Raw genomic sequence first — 18,522 nt, forward strand, 5'->3', positions numbered from 1 at the left:
TAGATTATAAGCGCAGGATAGAGATGATCTATAAAAAGTCTCAACAAGTTTATGAGGGAATAATAGCTGAGGAAATTGCTGAGTTGAATGAGAGAATTGCTTAATTGGACTGAGAGTTTGACAGATGGAATAGAGGAATGGAGGATGTAGACAATGAGAGACGTGAGAATGCTGAGGCTAGTAGGGCAAGGGCTGAGACTGTTGAGGAGGATGTTCCAGTGGTTGACCCTAACTCAGTATTGCAGATAGATTTTGATGAGGAGGATCTAGGAGACACTAGTGGAAAAAAACGTATTTGCTGCTCATCATTTGCTGCGGTTTTTTTATATTCGCAGCAATAAAGAGGAAAATTAATAAGAAAAAAAAAAACTATAAGTGCTGCGGTTAACCACAAAACCGCAGCAAATAGCCTTCAAAACTCATTAATTGCTGCGGTTAAGGCCGAACCGCAGCAAATAGCCCTTTGGAATTTTGTTAATTGCTCCGGTTATTCATGAACCGCAGCAAATAGCCTTCAAAATTAACAAAATTGCTCCGGTTTCTTTTTAACCGCAGCAAATAATCTTTGGTTTTTTAAGAAAACCCGCCATATTCACAAAAACCCTCACAAAACCCTTTTACGTACTCTCAAAAACGATTAAACTACTGCTGCTGCTTTGTTCTTTCAAACGAACGAATACCCATTCTTTGTTCTCTCAAAACCCATACGTTAGCTACTGTACTGCTGCTTTGTTCTCGCAATCAAACTACTTCTGCTGCTTTGTTCATCTTCATTTTCATTCACAAACCCAGAGCAAACGTTTGCTTCTTGTTCTACTGTGTGCGCATTCTTCAAAACCGTTGTTTGAAACCAAAGGCATTTGCTTGTTCATCTTCAAAACTCACAAATTAAGGTATTATTTCTCTTTTTAATTTCAATAAGCATTGAAATATCTCATTGTAATTGCTTACTGTTCTTGTTGAAAAAAATATAAATGGGCATGAGAAATGAAAAGGTTGGTGTTGGTTTTTTAGCGTTTATTCACATATGCCCTTGATTAGAATTGATAATAATAGTCATATGCTAGAAATTAGAAGTTAAGTTGCGATTTTATGCGTTTTTAAGCGTTTTTGTCAATTTCGCGCGTAAAGTAGGTCAAACATGGTTTGTTATGCACGAAACTTGGCAGACAATACTATTTGGCATATATTATTGTGTTGAAATGATTAGAATTGATAATAATAGTCATATGCTAGAAATTAGAAGTTAAGTTGCGATTTTATGCGTTTTTAAGCGTTTTTGTCAATTTCGCGCGTAAAGTACTCAAACTTGGTTTGTTATGCACGAAACTTGGCACACAATACTATTTGGCATATATTATTGTGTTGAAATGGTTAGAATTGATAATAATAGTCATATGCTAGAAATTAGAAGTTAAGTTGCGATTTTATGCGTTTTTAAGCGTTTTTGTCAATTTCGCGTGTAAAGTACTCAAACTTGGTTTGTTATGCACGAAACTTGGCACACAATACTATTTGGCATATATTATTGTGTTGAAATGGTTAGAATTGATAATAATAGTCATATGCTAGAAATTAGAAGTTAAGTTGCGATTTTTAAGGGTTTTTAAGCGTTTTTTTCAATTTCGCGCGTAAAGTAGCTCAAACTTTGTTTGTTTTGCACGAAACTCGGCACACAACACTATTTGGTATATATTATTGTGTAGAAGTTGTTAGAATTGAAAATCATAGTCATATTCTAGAATTTACGTGTTAAGTTGCGATTTTATGCGTTTTTAACCGTTTTTGACACTAACATCTATTTTCTCTTAGTGCTTTCAACAACCTTCTGGGTCCGTTGATTGCGGCTACTACGCGCTGAAGTTCATGGACGATATTATTAATGCCGTGAAGGAGGTTGGAGTCGAAAATATAGATGCCGTAAGTATTTGTTACTTTCTTAATTAAATATATTATTGGTAAAATCTAATGTTTCTATATTAATCTTTTATTTTAATATTATATATAGGTTTTAAACGACATTCCGAGGGAAACACGCCCTTTGAGAAGTGAAGAGATGCGCGAATTAAAAGACAAGATTGCCGTGTATCTTGCTAATATTTGTCCTTGATAAATTGTAATTATAGTGTAGATTATTTTTTATACTTTAATGTATATATATATATATATATATGTACGTACATAATATTATATTATATATACGAGCGAGAGTTTATTATTACAAAGAGATTAATGTTGATTATCTGTGATTGTATTATTATTGCATTATTAAAAGGATAAAAAGGAAAATTAAAAAAAAAAAATATGCTATTTGCTGCGGTTTTGCCACGACCGCAGCAATTAATGGGCCAATTTATTTGTTGCGGTTCCTCCCAATGACCGCAGCAATTAACACACACTTTTTGCTGTGGTTTTGCCCATGACCGCAGCAATTAATGCATTTTTTTGCTGCGGTTAATAACCGCAGCATTTAAAATAGGCTATTTGCTGCTATCACAATTGCTGGGGGCCAAACCGCAGCAAATAATGGCAAAAAACCGCAGCAAATGAGGTTTTTTCCACTAGTGAGAAGATCCCGAGGAAGTCCCCGAAGAAGGTCTGGAGGAAAATACTGGGGAAAATTCCGAGGAGGAGGCTGAAGAGTTTTATGAGGATAGTGCAGAAGGGGTATATAATGCTGATATGGAGGTAGAAGCAGCTGATAGGGAAGATATTATGAGCGAGAGTGATAGTGATATTTTGATGTGGGGAGGAGGGCCGCCGGAACAAGAAGACAGTATGAGTGAGGACGATAGTGAAATTACAATGTGGGAAGAAATATTACCCGAACCAGAAATTGTTGAGCTTTCAGATTCCGAGGAACAACTAGATATGAGTGACTCCCTACCCATAGAGACACCCACTGATTCTGATAGCACATATAGTGACGACTCCGGGGATGCTGATTTTGACCCTGACTTATATGAGGAAGATTAGGATCGTATGGATGCATCGCCTTTTACTATATGATCTTGCTTTTGATTGTAGTATTTATGCTTATGATTTTATATGACTATTTCCACGCTAATAATGATGTATGGATATTCTGTCGAGAAGTTTCTTCTGTTTTGTTTTGACAATATGGTTAAGAAGAACAGTGATTATTTGGGATTTTGTACCCAAGTATTTTGGAATTTAATAATATGTTATGGCAGAGTATGCGGGTTGAATTATGATATCATCTTGATTTTCTGTTTAATTATTTATAACCTCTTCTCATTAGCTGAATTTGTGAAGTTTGATATATTATGATACTGAAAGTTTGTGAATATTGAGCATTATTATAATTAATTAAATTTTTTTTTATTTGGTGGAAGCTTAGGAGCCGATTAACAGGCTCAACTTTTTAATTCTACCAACTATTAGGATAGACCTCCTGATCTCTAAGAAGTTATATTAGCCTAAGTTTTGTTTAACCTCGATGATGGAAATAGAATATTTATATATATACCTTGTTTATTAAAATGTCGTATACCTTCCATCATGCCTCCATTCTTGAGAAAGAACGAAAATAGAGGTCACTCTGACTGTGTACTTCGGAACCTAGTCAAAGCCCTAGCTGGTGCGAGAAACACCAGACAAAAATCCATAGAAGAGAGGGCTTCATCGATTAGTAAGATGATAGCCCAGTGTAAGCCCTCTACTTATGATGGGAAAGGACAACCTTCTGCGCTGGAAAACTGGCTTCGAGAGTTTGACAAACTCTTTAGTGTAGTTCGATGTCCCGCAGAATTTATGGTCGACTAGGCTGCATTTTATCTGGTCGAAGATGTTGACTACTGGTGGACACATACTAAGGCGGGGCTGATAGTGGAGAATGATGTTGAATTAAGCTGGGAACGTTTTAAGGGAGCGTTAAGGGATCAATTCTACCCACCTCACGTGAGGAAGGATAAGTCAAACGAGTTTGCTAGGTTTGAAATGGGGAATTTAACAGTGGATGAGTATTATCAGAAATTTATGGAATTTCTGAAGTTTTGCCTCGAGGAGGTCCCGACTGAAACAAAGAAAATGCAACGCTTCGAACTGGGTTTATCTTACAAGATTCAAAAACACATTAAGACCGATAGGTACGATACTTTAGACCAGTTATATAAGAGGGCAGCCCAGATAGGAAATGTTATTAGGAAGGAGCAGGAGAAGTTGGCCCATAGTGGGGACAAGAGGAGGAAACCTATGTTCCAGAATGTAGAGAGCAGGAGTAATCATGCACAAAACCACTTTAAGAAACACAAAACCTAAAGGGGTTATCAAGAAAAAGTGTACCAGCCAGGACAGTCAAGTAAAGGTGGGAGAGGTTCGACATCTGAGGTCAGGGTACAGAAACCACTTTATGACCCAATGGAAAGGAAAGAATTTATAACTGTAGGAGATGCCAAAAAAAAAATCATCCAGGGAGAGATTTTTGGGGAGCATTAGTGGATTGTTCATACTGTGGTAAATCGGGTCATAGAATGTATGAGTGTTATGCTCGATTGGGACAACAAGAGCCTCAAGGGGGGAATCACAGAGGTTTTCTACAACAACGCTTCGATAATGGTCGAAGTGGCAATGACAGAAGAAGTGGAAATCAAAGCGGTGGTGGTTTTGGCAGAAACCCTAAACCCTGGGGGTGTCTCAAACTTTAGGTTTCAGAGAAATCATTCCGGAATTCAGCAACCTCAAGGGAATGCTAGGAATGAGAACTTCCCTGGACAACAAGGAAGTCAACGAGGCGCTACCCCAGTCATTCAAAATTATGGCAGACTATCAGCAGTTAACGCTAGGGAAGCAGCACAAGTGTCCGATGTGGTCATAGGTACTTTTTGCATCAATTCAAAGTCTGTTAAAGTTCTTTTTGATTCTGGTGCATCGTACTCGTTTATTTCTAAATCTAGATTTAAAGACTTAGGATTGGAAAATCCCAAGAAAACATCTTTCTCAGTCGCTATTCCTTCCGGAGAGACCTTTCATTGTAGTATGTTATTTCGTGGGGTGTCGATTAATATAGGAAAGACAAAATTCTTGAGTGATTTGTTTTATTTGGAAATGAAAGGTCTGAATGTAATCCTTGGCATGGATTGGTTGGGTAGATATAAGGCAGTGATAGATTGTGAGGGACAATCTGTAACGCTAAGCGGACCCCGAGAAGAGAAAGTTAAATATAGGAAGTTTCCCAAGGGACCCAAGGTAAAAATCGTGTCGTCCTTAAAAGCAAGGAAGCTAATCAAGCACGGAAAACCATGGTTTTTCTATAGTATAAGTAAGGTGGAGGTATGGAAGGTTCGAATTGATGATATTCCTGTAGTCCGTGACTTCAAGGATGTATTTCCAGAAGAGCTTCCAGGCATGCCACCGAAAAGAGACGTGGACTTTTCAATCGATTTGATGCCTGGGACAGGGCCAATTTCAAAAGCCCCTTATCATATGGCTCCAAAGGAAATGGAAGAATTGAAGGTGCAATTAGAGGAGTTGTTAGAAAAGGGTTATATAAGACCTAGCGTCTTTCCCTGGGGAGCCCCGGTATTATTTGTGAGGAAAAAGGATGCAACGATGCGTCTCTATATTGATTATAGAGAACTCAATAAAGTCACAATTAAGAATAAATATCCGTTACCACGGATTGATGATCTTTTTGATCAGTTGCAAGGGGCAAGAGTCTTTCCTAAGATTGATTCACGATCAGGGTATCACCAGTTGCGCATTAAGAAGGAGGATATTAATAAGTTAGCTTTCCAAACCAGATATGGATATTTTGAATTCACTGTAATGCCTTTTGGATTAACCAATGCACCCGCTGCATTTATGGGGTTGATGAATCGAGTTTTTAATTTTATTGATGATATCTTGGTATATTCTAAGAGTCGTGAAGAGCATCAAGAACATTTAAGGGTAGTCTTGCAAATTCTTCGAGAAAATGAATTATATGCTAAGTTTTCGAAGTGCGAATTCTGGTTAGAACAGGTGGCTTTTCTAGGTCACCTTGTTTCTAAAGAAGGGATCTTTGTTGATCCGACAAAGATAAAAGCAGTCCGAGACTGGCCTGCACCCCAAAATATTACGGATATTCGAAGTTTCTTGGATTTGGCAAGGTACTATCGTCGTTTTGTGAAGGATTTTTCTCGTGTTGCTCGTCTGCTAACATCCTTGATGAAGAAGGAGAAGAAGTTCGAATGGATCGAGGAGTGTGAGAAGGCATTTCAGTTGTTGAAGGAGAAGTTAACTACAGCTCCAGTGTTCACCTTACCTGATCCATCTTTGGAATATTCCGTCTATAGTGATGCTTCCAAACATGGATTAGGTTGTGTTTTAATGCAAATAAGAAAGTAGTGGCGTATGCTTCGCGTCAGCTGAAGACTCATGAGGTGAATTATTCAACACATGACTTGGAATTAGCGGCTGTGGTTTTTGCATTAAAAATATGGCGTCATTATCTCTATGGTGTCAAATGAAAGATCTTTACGGACCATAAAAGTTTGCAATTTCTGTTCACTCAATCCGAGTTGAATTTGCGCCATCGACGTTGGTTAGAACTTATCGGTGATTATGATTTGGAGATTGCTTATCATGAAGGCCGTGCGAATTTAGTCGCTGATGATTTGAGCAGAAAATCGAGGCATTCGGTCTCAGCATTAATAACCTCTGAGGAGTTGTGTAAGGAGTTTGAGAGAATGAACTTAGAGATAATTCAAGAAGTGGAGTTGGAAGCCAAGTTGAGTGCATTGTTCATTCAACCTACATTTTTCGAAGAGATTATGGCTAAGCAGCTGGAAGACCCCAAGTTCACTAAACTTCGGGAGCAAATCAGTGAAGGGAGAGTTGAAGGTTTTACAATTCATGACGATGGTAGTCTTCGTTTTAAAGTACGGTGGTGTTTACCGGATGGGTGTGACTCTTTGAAGGAAATATTATTGAAAGAAGCTCATAATTCTAGATACTCAGCTCATCCTGGTGGAGACAAGATGTATGAAGATTTAAAATGCATGTTTTGGTGGTCGAGTATGAAAAAGAATATTGTAGAATTTGTTGCTAAGTGCTTAACGTGTCAAAAGGTCAAGAGTGAGCATAAGAGACCTGCCAGATTATTACAACCTCTAGAAGTTCCAGTCTGAAAGGGGGACGACATTTTACTGATGGTCAGACGGAACGTGTCAATCAAATACTGGAGGACATGTTGAGAGCGATAGCCATGGAATGGCAAGGTTCATGGGATGAACATTTGGATCTGGTAGAGTTCTCTTATAATAACAATTACCAAGCTACGATTCAAATGGCTCCTTTTGAAGCACTTTATGGTCGTAAGTGCCATAGTCCTGTATGCTGGGATGATTTTACTGAATCTGTCACCTTAGGACCTGATATGCTTGTTCAAATGACTGAACAAGTAAAGTTAATTCGCGAGAAAATGAAAGCAGCCCAAGATAGACAAAAATCTTACGCTAATCTCCGACGTCGGCCTAATGAACTTGAAGTGGGTGACAAGGTTCTACTTTGTGTGTCTCCAATGAAAGGAGTAGTTCGCTTTGGTGCTCGTGGAAAGTTAAGCCCACGTTTCCTAGGTCCTTATGACATTGTGGAGAAAGTAAGAAAGTTAGCCTATCGATTATCATTGCCTAATGCCCTGGGTAAAGTGCACAACGTTTTTCACATTTCTCAGTTGTAACGTTACGTCGCAGCCTTTTCTCATGTATTAGATCTAGAGGCGTTAGAACTTGATGAGAACCTAACCTATGAAAAACAGCTTGTCCGGTTATTGGATAAGAAGGTCCGTATTACTCGTCGGAAGGATATCACCATGGTTAAAGTATAATGGTCCAATCAACGCTCACAAGAGGCAACCTGGGAGACGGAACACTCCATGCGAGAGCAGTATCCTCACCTTTTCCCTCAAGTTAGTAAGTTACGGGGACGTGACTTCGTTAAGGGGGGTGGAAGGCGATAGAATTTTCGCGCGATTCATGTTTTGGGTTGCTTTGTGTATGTGTGTATAGTGATTAACTTTGTTTTACTTGTTTTGTGGTTATGTGTTATGATAAGTGTGGATTTGGGGTCAAAACCTTTTTAAGGGGGGTAGTCTGTAACACCCCGATATTTTCCAGATATTTTCTTCCCGATATATTTAATAATTCACTAATAATATTATTTCTATATATATATATTTTATTTATTATTGGGCTTGGTCATGAGATTTGCAATCCTTTTTGGCAATTAGAATTATTTGGGCCCAAACTTTTCCTTAACCCATCTTTTATTTTCAAAAAAAAAAAAGAGGGACTCTTGGTGGAGCTTGTAACTCCCTTAGGGTAATGAAGGATCAAGGCATTAATCCCATATAATTAACCCTTCTTAATTCCTTAATCATTTTCATTTTGACATCCTTTCAAAATTCCTCCTAATCTACATTCCTAACTCCATTACACTTCATCATTTGGTGTTTTCCTTTACAATTGAAGTCGATTCGTGACCGGGAATTTAATAGGACGCTTGAGAGTTGGTTATCTTGCTTAAGGTATGTACACGCAGCGAAGTTCGCATTTAGTTCGATGTATCATATAATAATGGCATACAAAAGTAAAGTATGGATATATAGTACGAATAATGTTATCTTTCCGAATAAATAATTTTGATACATTGTTTTGATAAGCAGAGGTAGTATGACCTCACTAACCTTAAAAGTGGACGTAGTATGACGTCAATTGGTGGAAATGAATTACTCGCGGTATATGGGGGCATTATGAGCCACCGCGGGGGTATGCATACTTAACCATAGGCACCGAAGTAAGGCGAGTGTCTATGGTAGAGAGTTGCTTAGGGGTTAGCTTCCCCTAATGTATTGTCTCACTCTTGAAGTTTGGGGTTTGGTCCGGCAGTATGGCCAGGAAAAGTACAGCAGTATGGCTGACTGACTCAATGAATCATTTGAAATTTATTAAAAAGTAAATATTGAACTGTAGCCGACGTATGGTAAGTTGCCATTGTGCTTTATGCTATAATGTTAATGTTATAAAAGAGGTTTTTGCTGACGTGTACTTTTGGTCTTAACGACCCTGCGATGATGTTGTTTCCTATCTGGGCAATGACTAGCAGTAAGTTAAGATGCAGGTCTGGGGAGTGAGGATTGTCCCTTGGAGAAATAAATCGTTAGGATACAGAAGTCTTGATAAGAACTTCTAATAAATTTTAAAGAATATTTGGTTTATGAGGCGATTTCGTTCTCAAGTTGTAATAAGTAGATTTAATTTTACGTTCTTATCCGCTGCTAAGAATTTCTTTTATCTAGTAGTTTATAATAACACTAATAGAACTTGATCCGCAACCTTTCTTTGTTTTCAAAAATCCGTTTTTATAACTGCCTTCTAATATCCTGGTTTGACTCGGACTACATTTACCTTTCTTTAAAAAGGTCGTCTTCTCTTTTCAAACGATCCGAGTTATTCCGAGATGTTACAGAAACGTTAGTGCTGGATTGGAGGGAGTACTTTCTTTTTCTTTCGTCAACAGCTACTCTTGAGAGACCGTCTCTTTTAGGGACGTATTTTAGACCTAGCACATTAAAAATTAATACCTACTTACCGCGTTCTTAATGCCTACTTATATTATCCTTAATGCTTATATCTCATATCTTTAATGTCTACTTACATTATTTTTAATACCCATTTACAATATTTTAAAAAATATATGATAGACCGATCCAATTAGAGATGGTCTCTTAAAGAAACAGTCTATCACAAGAATTTGTGTTTGTCAACATAGTTGTCAATTAAGGCACTCAATATCTCGCCATATAAAAAAAGAAAAAAGCATTTTATAAAGCATCAAAATCCCTAACTATTTATAAACGAAAGCATAAAACACCATCATTATCGTGTCCATCAATACAAACACCAACATTAATGGCTACTACAAACTACAATCTCCTTCGAGAAACTGTCAAATTTCCATGATATTGAGATCCCTTATACTGACTAATGTGTGTTTCTTTTAGTGATTGGTATTCACAAAATGTTATTTAGATATTCTTTTTGGTGAGTATATTGTTAACTAAAATGAAAGCTTTATGAGGTTATCTCAATGAAAAACAAGATGAGAATTGCAAGCAAAAACAAGAAAACAATGGCACAATGATTTTATAAAGTATCTTGGATACCTCTCACTCAACAATAATCTATTTATAATTGGATTCAACAATATAAATATAAATTCTCTTGAGAACAACTTTTTAAGATCACAAATACTAAAATAAAAGTAAGAAACTATTTTGGTAAACACCCTAACTCTCACTCTTGAAATAGCCCTCTCTACAATATGTATATGTGTTGTGTGGTGATTGATTCTATGAATGATGCATCCTTTTATAGAGAAGGAGTACATTCTAGAACTCTTTCATAACTCATCATTAACACACAATTACACCCCATCCAAATAAGCGCCCTCTAAATGCATAATTAACATCTATAATTAACATAACAATAAACCTAAAATTAATGCCCATTTAGTCACACATTTAACTCACCAATAAAGTTGCAATTAATTAAAATTTAACTGTCCTTTTATTGCACCCTTAATGTAAAAGAAAAAGAAAAAGTGTTCGTTGGCCTTCTGGCTTATCGTACGCTCAAACGAGTCATCGTCTGCTTGACTTTGTGGAGCCCTTAGTGAAGTCCCATATGCTCTGCATCAATCACCTCATGTATCAACCCAAACCTTAATTCACCATAACTCAACACATCTCCATTTTCTTTCTCCAACATACAAGATAAAGCATGTTCGATTATGTGGTCAAATTCAGCATCATTATTAAGAGCTTTGGCACATGCACTAACAATCTCCGCAAGTCCAACACTCTTACTATCTTCAATGTCAACTTCTTTGACTCACACACAACACCATCATCACTTTTGTGGCCTAGGAAATCACTATCAATTTGTAACTCATATAAATTGCTCTCACTCCGTTTTCCTTTCATGAGCACCAAGCTCCCTCAATGACTTTTGAGGTCCCTCCACTAGCCTTAAAAGGGCATCCTTTAGACTCTAATCTATCTAACGAAATAAGGTTCCTCTCAAAACTGGTACATACCTTATATCACTAAGTCTTCTCTTGACACCTTTATGTGTTTCAATAATCACCTCTCCAGTACCTTCTATTTTAAACCTCTCATTATTTGGTTAAGTAACAAAGCCTTCGTCACACATTCTAAGCTTATAAAATTTTCCCTCTCACAACCTATGTGGAATGAGGGTCGGAAGTTAATAACCCATATAAATGGGTCTATCAATTGAATCTATTTCTCTTGAAAATACTAATGTTATTACTTTAAAGGATCAACCTGATCTCAAACAGGTTATGTACATTTAAATAATAAAATTACTTGATCATTATGAGATTCACATATGTTTTAACTTTTAACTTTAACTACCGATACAGAAAGGATCTTATGTTGTTTTCGTAATAATAATTCATTAAATACATCTATCAGCTTACACTAAGTTTTTGATATGTAAAATTATATATAAATATTCTCAAATAAAAATTATGAAATTTTGAAGTATATATATATATATATAATGAAGATAAAATATATTCATGTGAGATCTTGTTAGATTCGTTTTAATGTTAAGTTTTTTAATATAAATTTTTATGATTTTTTATGATGCGTACTTAAAGATATTTAGACTCAAAATTTCCTTCAAAAAGCTTACAAAAAATAAAGTGGACAAACAAAAAGAAACGGAGTGGATATGTTATTTAGGATGTATATTACATGTACTCCTATTTATTGTTTATTTATACATATGCTGAAATATATGACATCCACCATGAGGCAATGATGTAATATTAGATTAATATGTTTAATCGGATGACAAAAACTAAATATCATAATTGTTTTATAAAAAAGTCAAGAAATATGAAAAAGGATGTATTATCTAATATCATGAGTATGAGACAAAATTTTAGTTAAACTAATTTAATATTCGCAAGGTTATTAGCATTGGAATTTTACCTATGATAGTTGATGGAGATAGGATCGACATCAGTAAAATTGAATCGTAGAATCGTGTGATGCTACAAATATGTATTAATGTGCTTTGAATTATTGATTATTATTTACATTTGTTCTCTTTTTAAGTTTTAAGGTGTAAGTAAAAACTTATTTGACTTCATCAATTAAGTTTTGAATAAAAAATACTTTTAATAATCATTTTTAAACTGAAAATTAAGAAAAACTTGAATTTTATAAAGGTATTAATATAATTATTTTAATTATATATTTATACGTAACTGAAATCTGTATTATATGAAAATATTTTACGATTGAAACTATCGATGTAGGATCGGATCGTAAAATCGTAGAATCGTGTTATAATCTAATCACCTAAATTTTTGACCTAAGTAGGATCGCACGATTCTACCAAATTAAAATCCTACCTACGATCCGGATTGGTCGCCCATTTTTAAATCGTAAAATCGTAAAATTGTTAATCAGAATTGGAATTCTAATAACTAAGCTACTAAGGTAAGTTGGGCATATACTAACTTTATGTGTTAAACATATCAAAAGTATATCATCCCACATATTAGATCATCAAACATTAAGGGGTGTTTGAAAAATTGGCTTATTGAGTAATTTTAGCTTATTTTGATATAAATAGAGGGTTGGGTGGTCAAACCCGCTAATGTTAGTGTTCGGTGAATTAGCTGGTTGAAACAACTTATTGATACGAATAAGCTGTGTTTAAACAAGCTGCTTATAGTAGCGGATTCAAAATCAGTTGATCAAACCAATTAATAAAATCAGCTAGTTAAATCAGCCATTATAATCAACTATCAGTCATTTATCAAACACCCTCAAACTAAAGCCAGCTAAGCAAGTTCTCTTATCCGGTGTTGTCTTATGCCACTATGTTTGGTTTCTACAGTTTTGAGCATAATTTGTGCGATTTGATAGCACTTATATAATTTCATTGAATCTCCTAGTAAACCAAACCTAGATCTCTCAACTATTGTGCTATCTATAAAAGTTGAGCAGAATAAGCTCCTACTGCAATATATTCTGCCACTGTGGTGGATAATGCAACAAATTATAAATTACTGTTTCTTTTAATGAAATGATACTAATAAAGAGCTTTGAAATTGACAGTCTCATTAGGTACTTTTTTTTTTTTTTTCAAAATTGACAGTCTCATGAGGTACTTTTTTTTTAGGTTCATCAAAATTTAGCCTGAGCTCGTCTCAAATTGAGATTAAGAGTGGATCGGTCTCATTTGCGCGTGTAATAATATCACATTTTTTCTTTGTTTTTCCTATTTTCTAGGTATTTATTAATTTTGACCTTAAAGTTATCAATTTCAACGTAAAGTAATACTTAACCGTATAAATTAAAGTAAAAAATTTCAATTTGAACCTATAAGTGATCAATTTTGACGTTAAACTGTTCAATTTCTACTTAAATATAGTTTTGTTTCACAATTTTAGAACGAAGTTATATAAAATGGTATTATTCTATCATTCTATGGATGAATTTCAAATAACAAATGAATAGTCGATAAAACTATCAATAATGGTGTTAAAACTATTAACATATTAAATTTGAACTAAATGCTATACAATATATCTATACAATTTGAACACTTATTTTTAAAATGATAATTGAAGATTAGAAGTTCAAAATTATGTTAGATTATAAAACATCATTATCAAATTATATGTCATAATTTAACTAAAACCTATACAATATCTTTATAGACTTTGAAATACTTATTTTGAAAACGATAATTGAAGCTTATACGTTCAAAATTGAGTTAGAACATAAAACATCAATTGTCAATTTATGTGTCGTAATTTAACGATTAACCTATTCAATTTGAACTATTTACAAATATATATAAACGTGTTGAGGAAAGAGTAATATCACTATTATTAATCGATAATTAAAGAGTACAAGTACCCTTATGTTCTATTAGAACCATCATATTGCATTAAGCAAAAATACTTGTATTGTACAATGTTTTAACACTATTATTGGTAGTATTATTGATCATTCACTTGTTGTTTAAAATTCATTCATAGAATGATAAATAATACAATTTTATTAACTTCGTTCTCAAATTATGAAACAGAACCATATTTAGGTAGAAATTGATCAGTTTAACGTCAAAATTGATCACAAATAGGTCAAATTTGAAATTTTTTATGTTGATTGATCTGTTTAAAGTTTACTTTAAGTTAAAAAGGTCAAAATTAATATTTTTAAGATTAAAATGGAAAAATACCCAAAAAATAGAAAAAACGAGAAAAAACATATAAAATTGATAAACGCGCAAATTAGGCCGCCCTAGTTTAATGGTCCAAGAGCAGCTGTTTCAAGTTTATATCCCATAAAAGAATCTCAAAACCCAATGAAAACGAAATTGATAAGTTTATAAATATGATCTAAAAGTTCCTCATTTTCAAATCCCGGGACTTCATTAACATAAAACACTTCCTTTAAAAAAACTAACATACATTTCATATAATTTAATATGTATAAAAGATTTAAACCCAAGTAAAATGCAAATATCCTCTATGCGGACTATTAGAGCATAAGTCTCATCATAGTCAATACGTTCCTCCCAGTTATAACTTTTGGGCTACCAGTCTATTTTTTTCTTTCCAACTCTACTTTATTCATTTAGTTTTTTTCTAAATACCAATTTTTTACCAGTGGTGGAATGATTTTTTAGCCTGGAAACTAGTGTCCAAACTTGATTATGCTTAAATTCTTCCAAATTACTTTGCATTGCAACTATCTAGTTAGGATCATGAAATGCCTCATAAAGGTTTTTGGATTTGAAAAAATAAAAAAATTGCGTAAAATAATGAAGAAATATTGCTTTATCACTACGTGTATCAAATTTTTCAACGTTAACCTTACCATTATCAGTGCATTTTTGCAATCTTACTGTAACACTATTTTTATGATTGTTTCAAGGCTTATCTCAGTGATTGTTTCAAGATGAAGGATCTAGGTCCTTTGAAATATTTTTTGGGCATAGAAGTTGCTCGTAGTGCTTCCGGTTTATTTTTATGTCAACGAAAATATATGTTGAATATTATTTCTGAGGCAGGTTTGTTAGGGGCAAAGCCGAGTGGTTTTCCCATGGAGCAAAACCACAAGCTCGGTCGTGCCACAGGTGCGCTTCTTGAGGATCCGACAGCGTATCAGCGGCTGGTTGGTCGTTTGATTTACCTAGGAGTAACTAGGCCGGATCTCACATACTGCGTTCATATCTTGTCTCAATTTATGCAAGAGCCGCGTATTGAGCATTGGGAAGCAGCTCTTCGTGTTGTTCGTTATTTGAAAGGTACCCCGGGTCAGGGTATCTTGTTGAGTGCTACTAGTGATCTCACCTTGGAAGGTTGGTGTGATTCAGATTGGGCGGCATTTCCTCTAACTCGTCGCTCTGTCACAGGTTGGTTGGTGTTTTTAGGCCATTCGCCTATTTCTTGGAAAACTAAAAAGCAACCAACTGTGGCAACGTCCTCTTGTGATGTTGAGTACAGGTCTATGTATGCAGCTACTTGTGAGCTCAAATGGCTTAAAGGTTTGTTGTTGAGTTTAGGTGTACATCATCCTAAGGCGATCAAGTTATTTTGTGATAGTCAATCTGCTTTGCACATCGCAAAAAATCCGGTCTTTCATGAAAGGACCAAACATATTGAAGTTGATTATCACTTTGTTCGCGATGCAATTATAGATGGCTTGATTTCTCCTTCATATGTTCCTACGACTACTCAATTGGCCGACATTTTCACGAAGGCTCTTGGGAAGTTACAGTTTGACCATATTTTGTCCAAGTTGGGCACTTATGATCCGGGTGCTCCAACTTGAGGGGGGTATTGAGGTTATATTTTTGGTAGATATTTTTTGGGAATATTTGATATTATCTTTTTATATTGTTTCCTAGTTTCTAGTAACCTAATTAAGGTAACTCTAGGAATTTGCATTGTATATACATGATTTGCACAAATTGAATGGTAGAGGATTCACACTACTCTTTCTAACACCCCTAAATTTCCAACCCAAATCTGTAAGGAAACGGAGGAAATTCGGATATTACATTAGAAATATATGGTATATAAAAATAAGGGTACAATATATTTTTGATTTTCTTGCAACATAAATTCGTTTTTTTTCTTTTATCTAATTTTTGAAAAATCTTTTTTTGTTTGTATTTTAGAAAATATGGTATATAAAAATAAGGGTACAATATATTTTTGATTTTCTTAGGCCATAGTTCTCTAAAAGGTGGAATTTATTGATTTCTTTTTTTACTTTTGAATAAATGTCGCTACACATGCCACTAAAACTTTAATTTAGTGGCAATTTGATCAAATGCCACTAAATGTATTCCACTAAAGATTGAATTTGCTGCAGTGAGCACTATGCTTTATAGAACTTGTCTTGTCGGATATTAATACTAGGCAGTTTATGAACTAATCCCTTTGAGGATAGCTTCTTTGAAGTATAGAAGTTCACGTGGTCAAGCCTCATGAGCCATAACTGGTGTTATTTACCCTCAGACACTTAAGACTTGTGGTTTGCACTTGGTTAGTATATAAAGAATAAACATTGTTCTGTCTAAGAACCTAAACAATAGTATTACCGAATTTTAAGTTCTTTAAGTATCAATCACTTTTATTAAAAGTAGCTTCATTACCTTTGTTACATAACTAAGAGATACTTAATAAATTATAATTCAAACCATTAAGTAATTATATATCATCAATGGTTAGTGAAGCTTCATCTCCAACCTAGCCAATATTAACTATATCACACTTTATTTACTTTGTCACCAAAGAAGAATTGTTCCAAATACTATCTCTAAACTAGCTCAACTATGTAACGTAATTAATTCCTTTGTACACCCAAATATTCTAAACTTAGTCAATGTATGAAGAACAACTCCTTATAAAATAACCTATATTTGAAATGCAATTTAGCCTAACTTGTAATCGATGTAACCCATAAATCTAAAATATAGCTAATATTTAAATTTAAGAGAACATTTCACTAAAAATTTTGCATGATGTCACTCAAGATCCAATTTAGTCTTGCTCTTAATCAACGCAACCAAATTTATTAAAGTTGCAATTTGGATTGTAGAAAAAACTAGTATACCAATTGAGTTGAATAAATGATGGAATTAGACTAAAATTTCCTATAGATTCAGTAGATTATACTAAATTCTTAATTTACTAGCGGAAAAATGCCCATTTGTTGCGGTTTTTTTGCCATAATATGTTGCAGTTTAGGCCCCAAGCATTAGTGATAGCAGCAGATGGCCTCACAAAAAAAGCCTATATGCTGTGAGCCTACAAAAATCGCAGCATATAGTCCAAGACTATATGCTGCGGGCCTCCTAAAACAGCATATAGCATATTATTATTTTTTTTCGTTTAATATTAATGAATAATCCAATGATTAATGTACAATGTAATAAACAATGATTAATGTACATTGTAATAATCCAATGATAATCACCAATTATGACCAATAATCACCAATAATTTCTTTGTAAACTCTTGATCGTATATATAATAATATGTACATATACAAATTAAAGTCCTAAATCTAAACTAATTAATTACATTATTTACCAAGAACAAAAATTAGCAAGATACGCGACAATCTTGTCTTTCAATTCGCTCATTTCCCCATCTCTCAAAGGCCGTGTTTCCCTTGGAGTGTCGTATAAAACCTATAATATAATATTAAATTAAATGATACATAAACATTAGATTTTACCAATAGTAGTAAATATGTAATATTATAATTTAAGAACGTAATAAATACTTACGGCATCAATGTTTTCGACTCCAACCTCCTTCACGGATTGAAAGTTATCATCCATGTATATGAGAGTGTAGTAGCTGCAATCAACGGTATTATAATCTTGTCGAAAGCACTAAGAGAAAATAGATATTAGTGCCAAAAAAGCTTTTAAAACTTTTAAAATCGCAACTTAGCACGTAATTTCTAGCATATGACTATGATTTTCAATTCTAACCACTTCAACACAATAATATATACCAAATAGTGTTGTGTGCCAAATTTCGTGGAAAACAAACCAAGTTTTAGCTACTTTATGCGCGAAAGTACCAAAAAAGCTTAAAAACCCTTAAAATCGCAACTTAGCACGTAATTTCTAGCATAAGACAATGATTTTCAGTTCTAACCACTTGAACACAATAATATATACTAAATAGTATTGTGTGCCAAGTTTCATGCAAAACAAACCAAGTTTTAGCTACTTTATTCGCGAAAGTGCCAAAAAAGCTTTAAAAACCTTAATATCGCAACTTACCAAGTAATATTAAGAATATGACTATGATTTACAATTCTAACCACTTGAACACAATAATATATACCAAATAGTGTTGTGGGCAAAGTTTTATGTAAAACAAATCAAGTTTGAGCTACTTTATGCGCGAAGTGCCAAAAAAGCTTTAAAAACCTTAAAA

The 18,522-nt window shown here is 34.3% G+C and overlaps 2 protein-coding genes across 2 annotated transcripts; both read left to right on the top strand.

Annotated features, from left to right (window-relative positions):
• Window positions 1-7,423: 7,423 nt before the first annotated feature.
• Window positions 7,424-7,828, top strand: LOC130815589 (uncharacterized). Its single transcript, XM_057682078.1, has 2 exons — window positions 7,424-7,643; window positions 7,695-7,828. The coding sequence occupies exons 1-2, from the start codon at window positions 7,424-7,426 to the stop codon at window positions 7,826-7,828; spliced, it is 354 nt and encodes a 117-aa protein (XP_057538061.1).
• A 3,455-nt stretch (window positions 7,829-11,283) lies between these two features.
• On the top strand, window positions 11,284-15,889 carry LOC130815590 (uncharacterized mitochondrial protein AtMg00810-like). The gene is made up of 3 exons (XM_057682079.1): window positions 11,284-11,361; window positions 12,352-12,360; window positions 14,990-15,889. Exons 1-3 carry the CDS (start codon window positions 11,284-11,286, stop codon window positions 15,887-15,889), a joined length of 987 nt encoding a protein of 328 aa, XP_057538062.1.
• The last annotated feature ends 2,633 nt before the right edge of the window (window positions 15,890-18,522 follow it).

This window comes from Amaranthus tricolor, chromosome 6 (assembly GCF_026212465.1).
Source record: "Amaranthus tricolor cultivar Red isolate AtriRed21 chromosome 6, ASM2621246v1, whole genome shotgun sequence".
Taxonomy (NCBI): Eukaryota; Viridiplantae; Streptophyta; class Magnoliopsida; order Caryophyllales; family Amaranthaceae; genus Amaranthus; species Amaranthus tricolor.

Excerpts from the sequence above, each read along its gene's own strand:
- LOC130815589 (XM_057682078.1), top strand. The coding sequence starts at position 7,424 with ATGAAAGCAGCCCAAGATAGACAAAAATCTTACGCTAATCTCCGACGT. Across the intron at positions 7,644-7,694 it reads ATCATTGCCTAATGCCCTGG|CCTTTTCTCATGTATTAGAT; the intron begins GTAAAGTGCACA and ends GTTACGTCGCAG.
- LOC130815590 (XM_057682079.1), top strand. The coding sequence starts at position 11,284 with ATGGGTCTATCAATTGAATCTATTTCTCTTGAAAATACTAATGTTATT.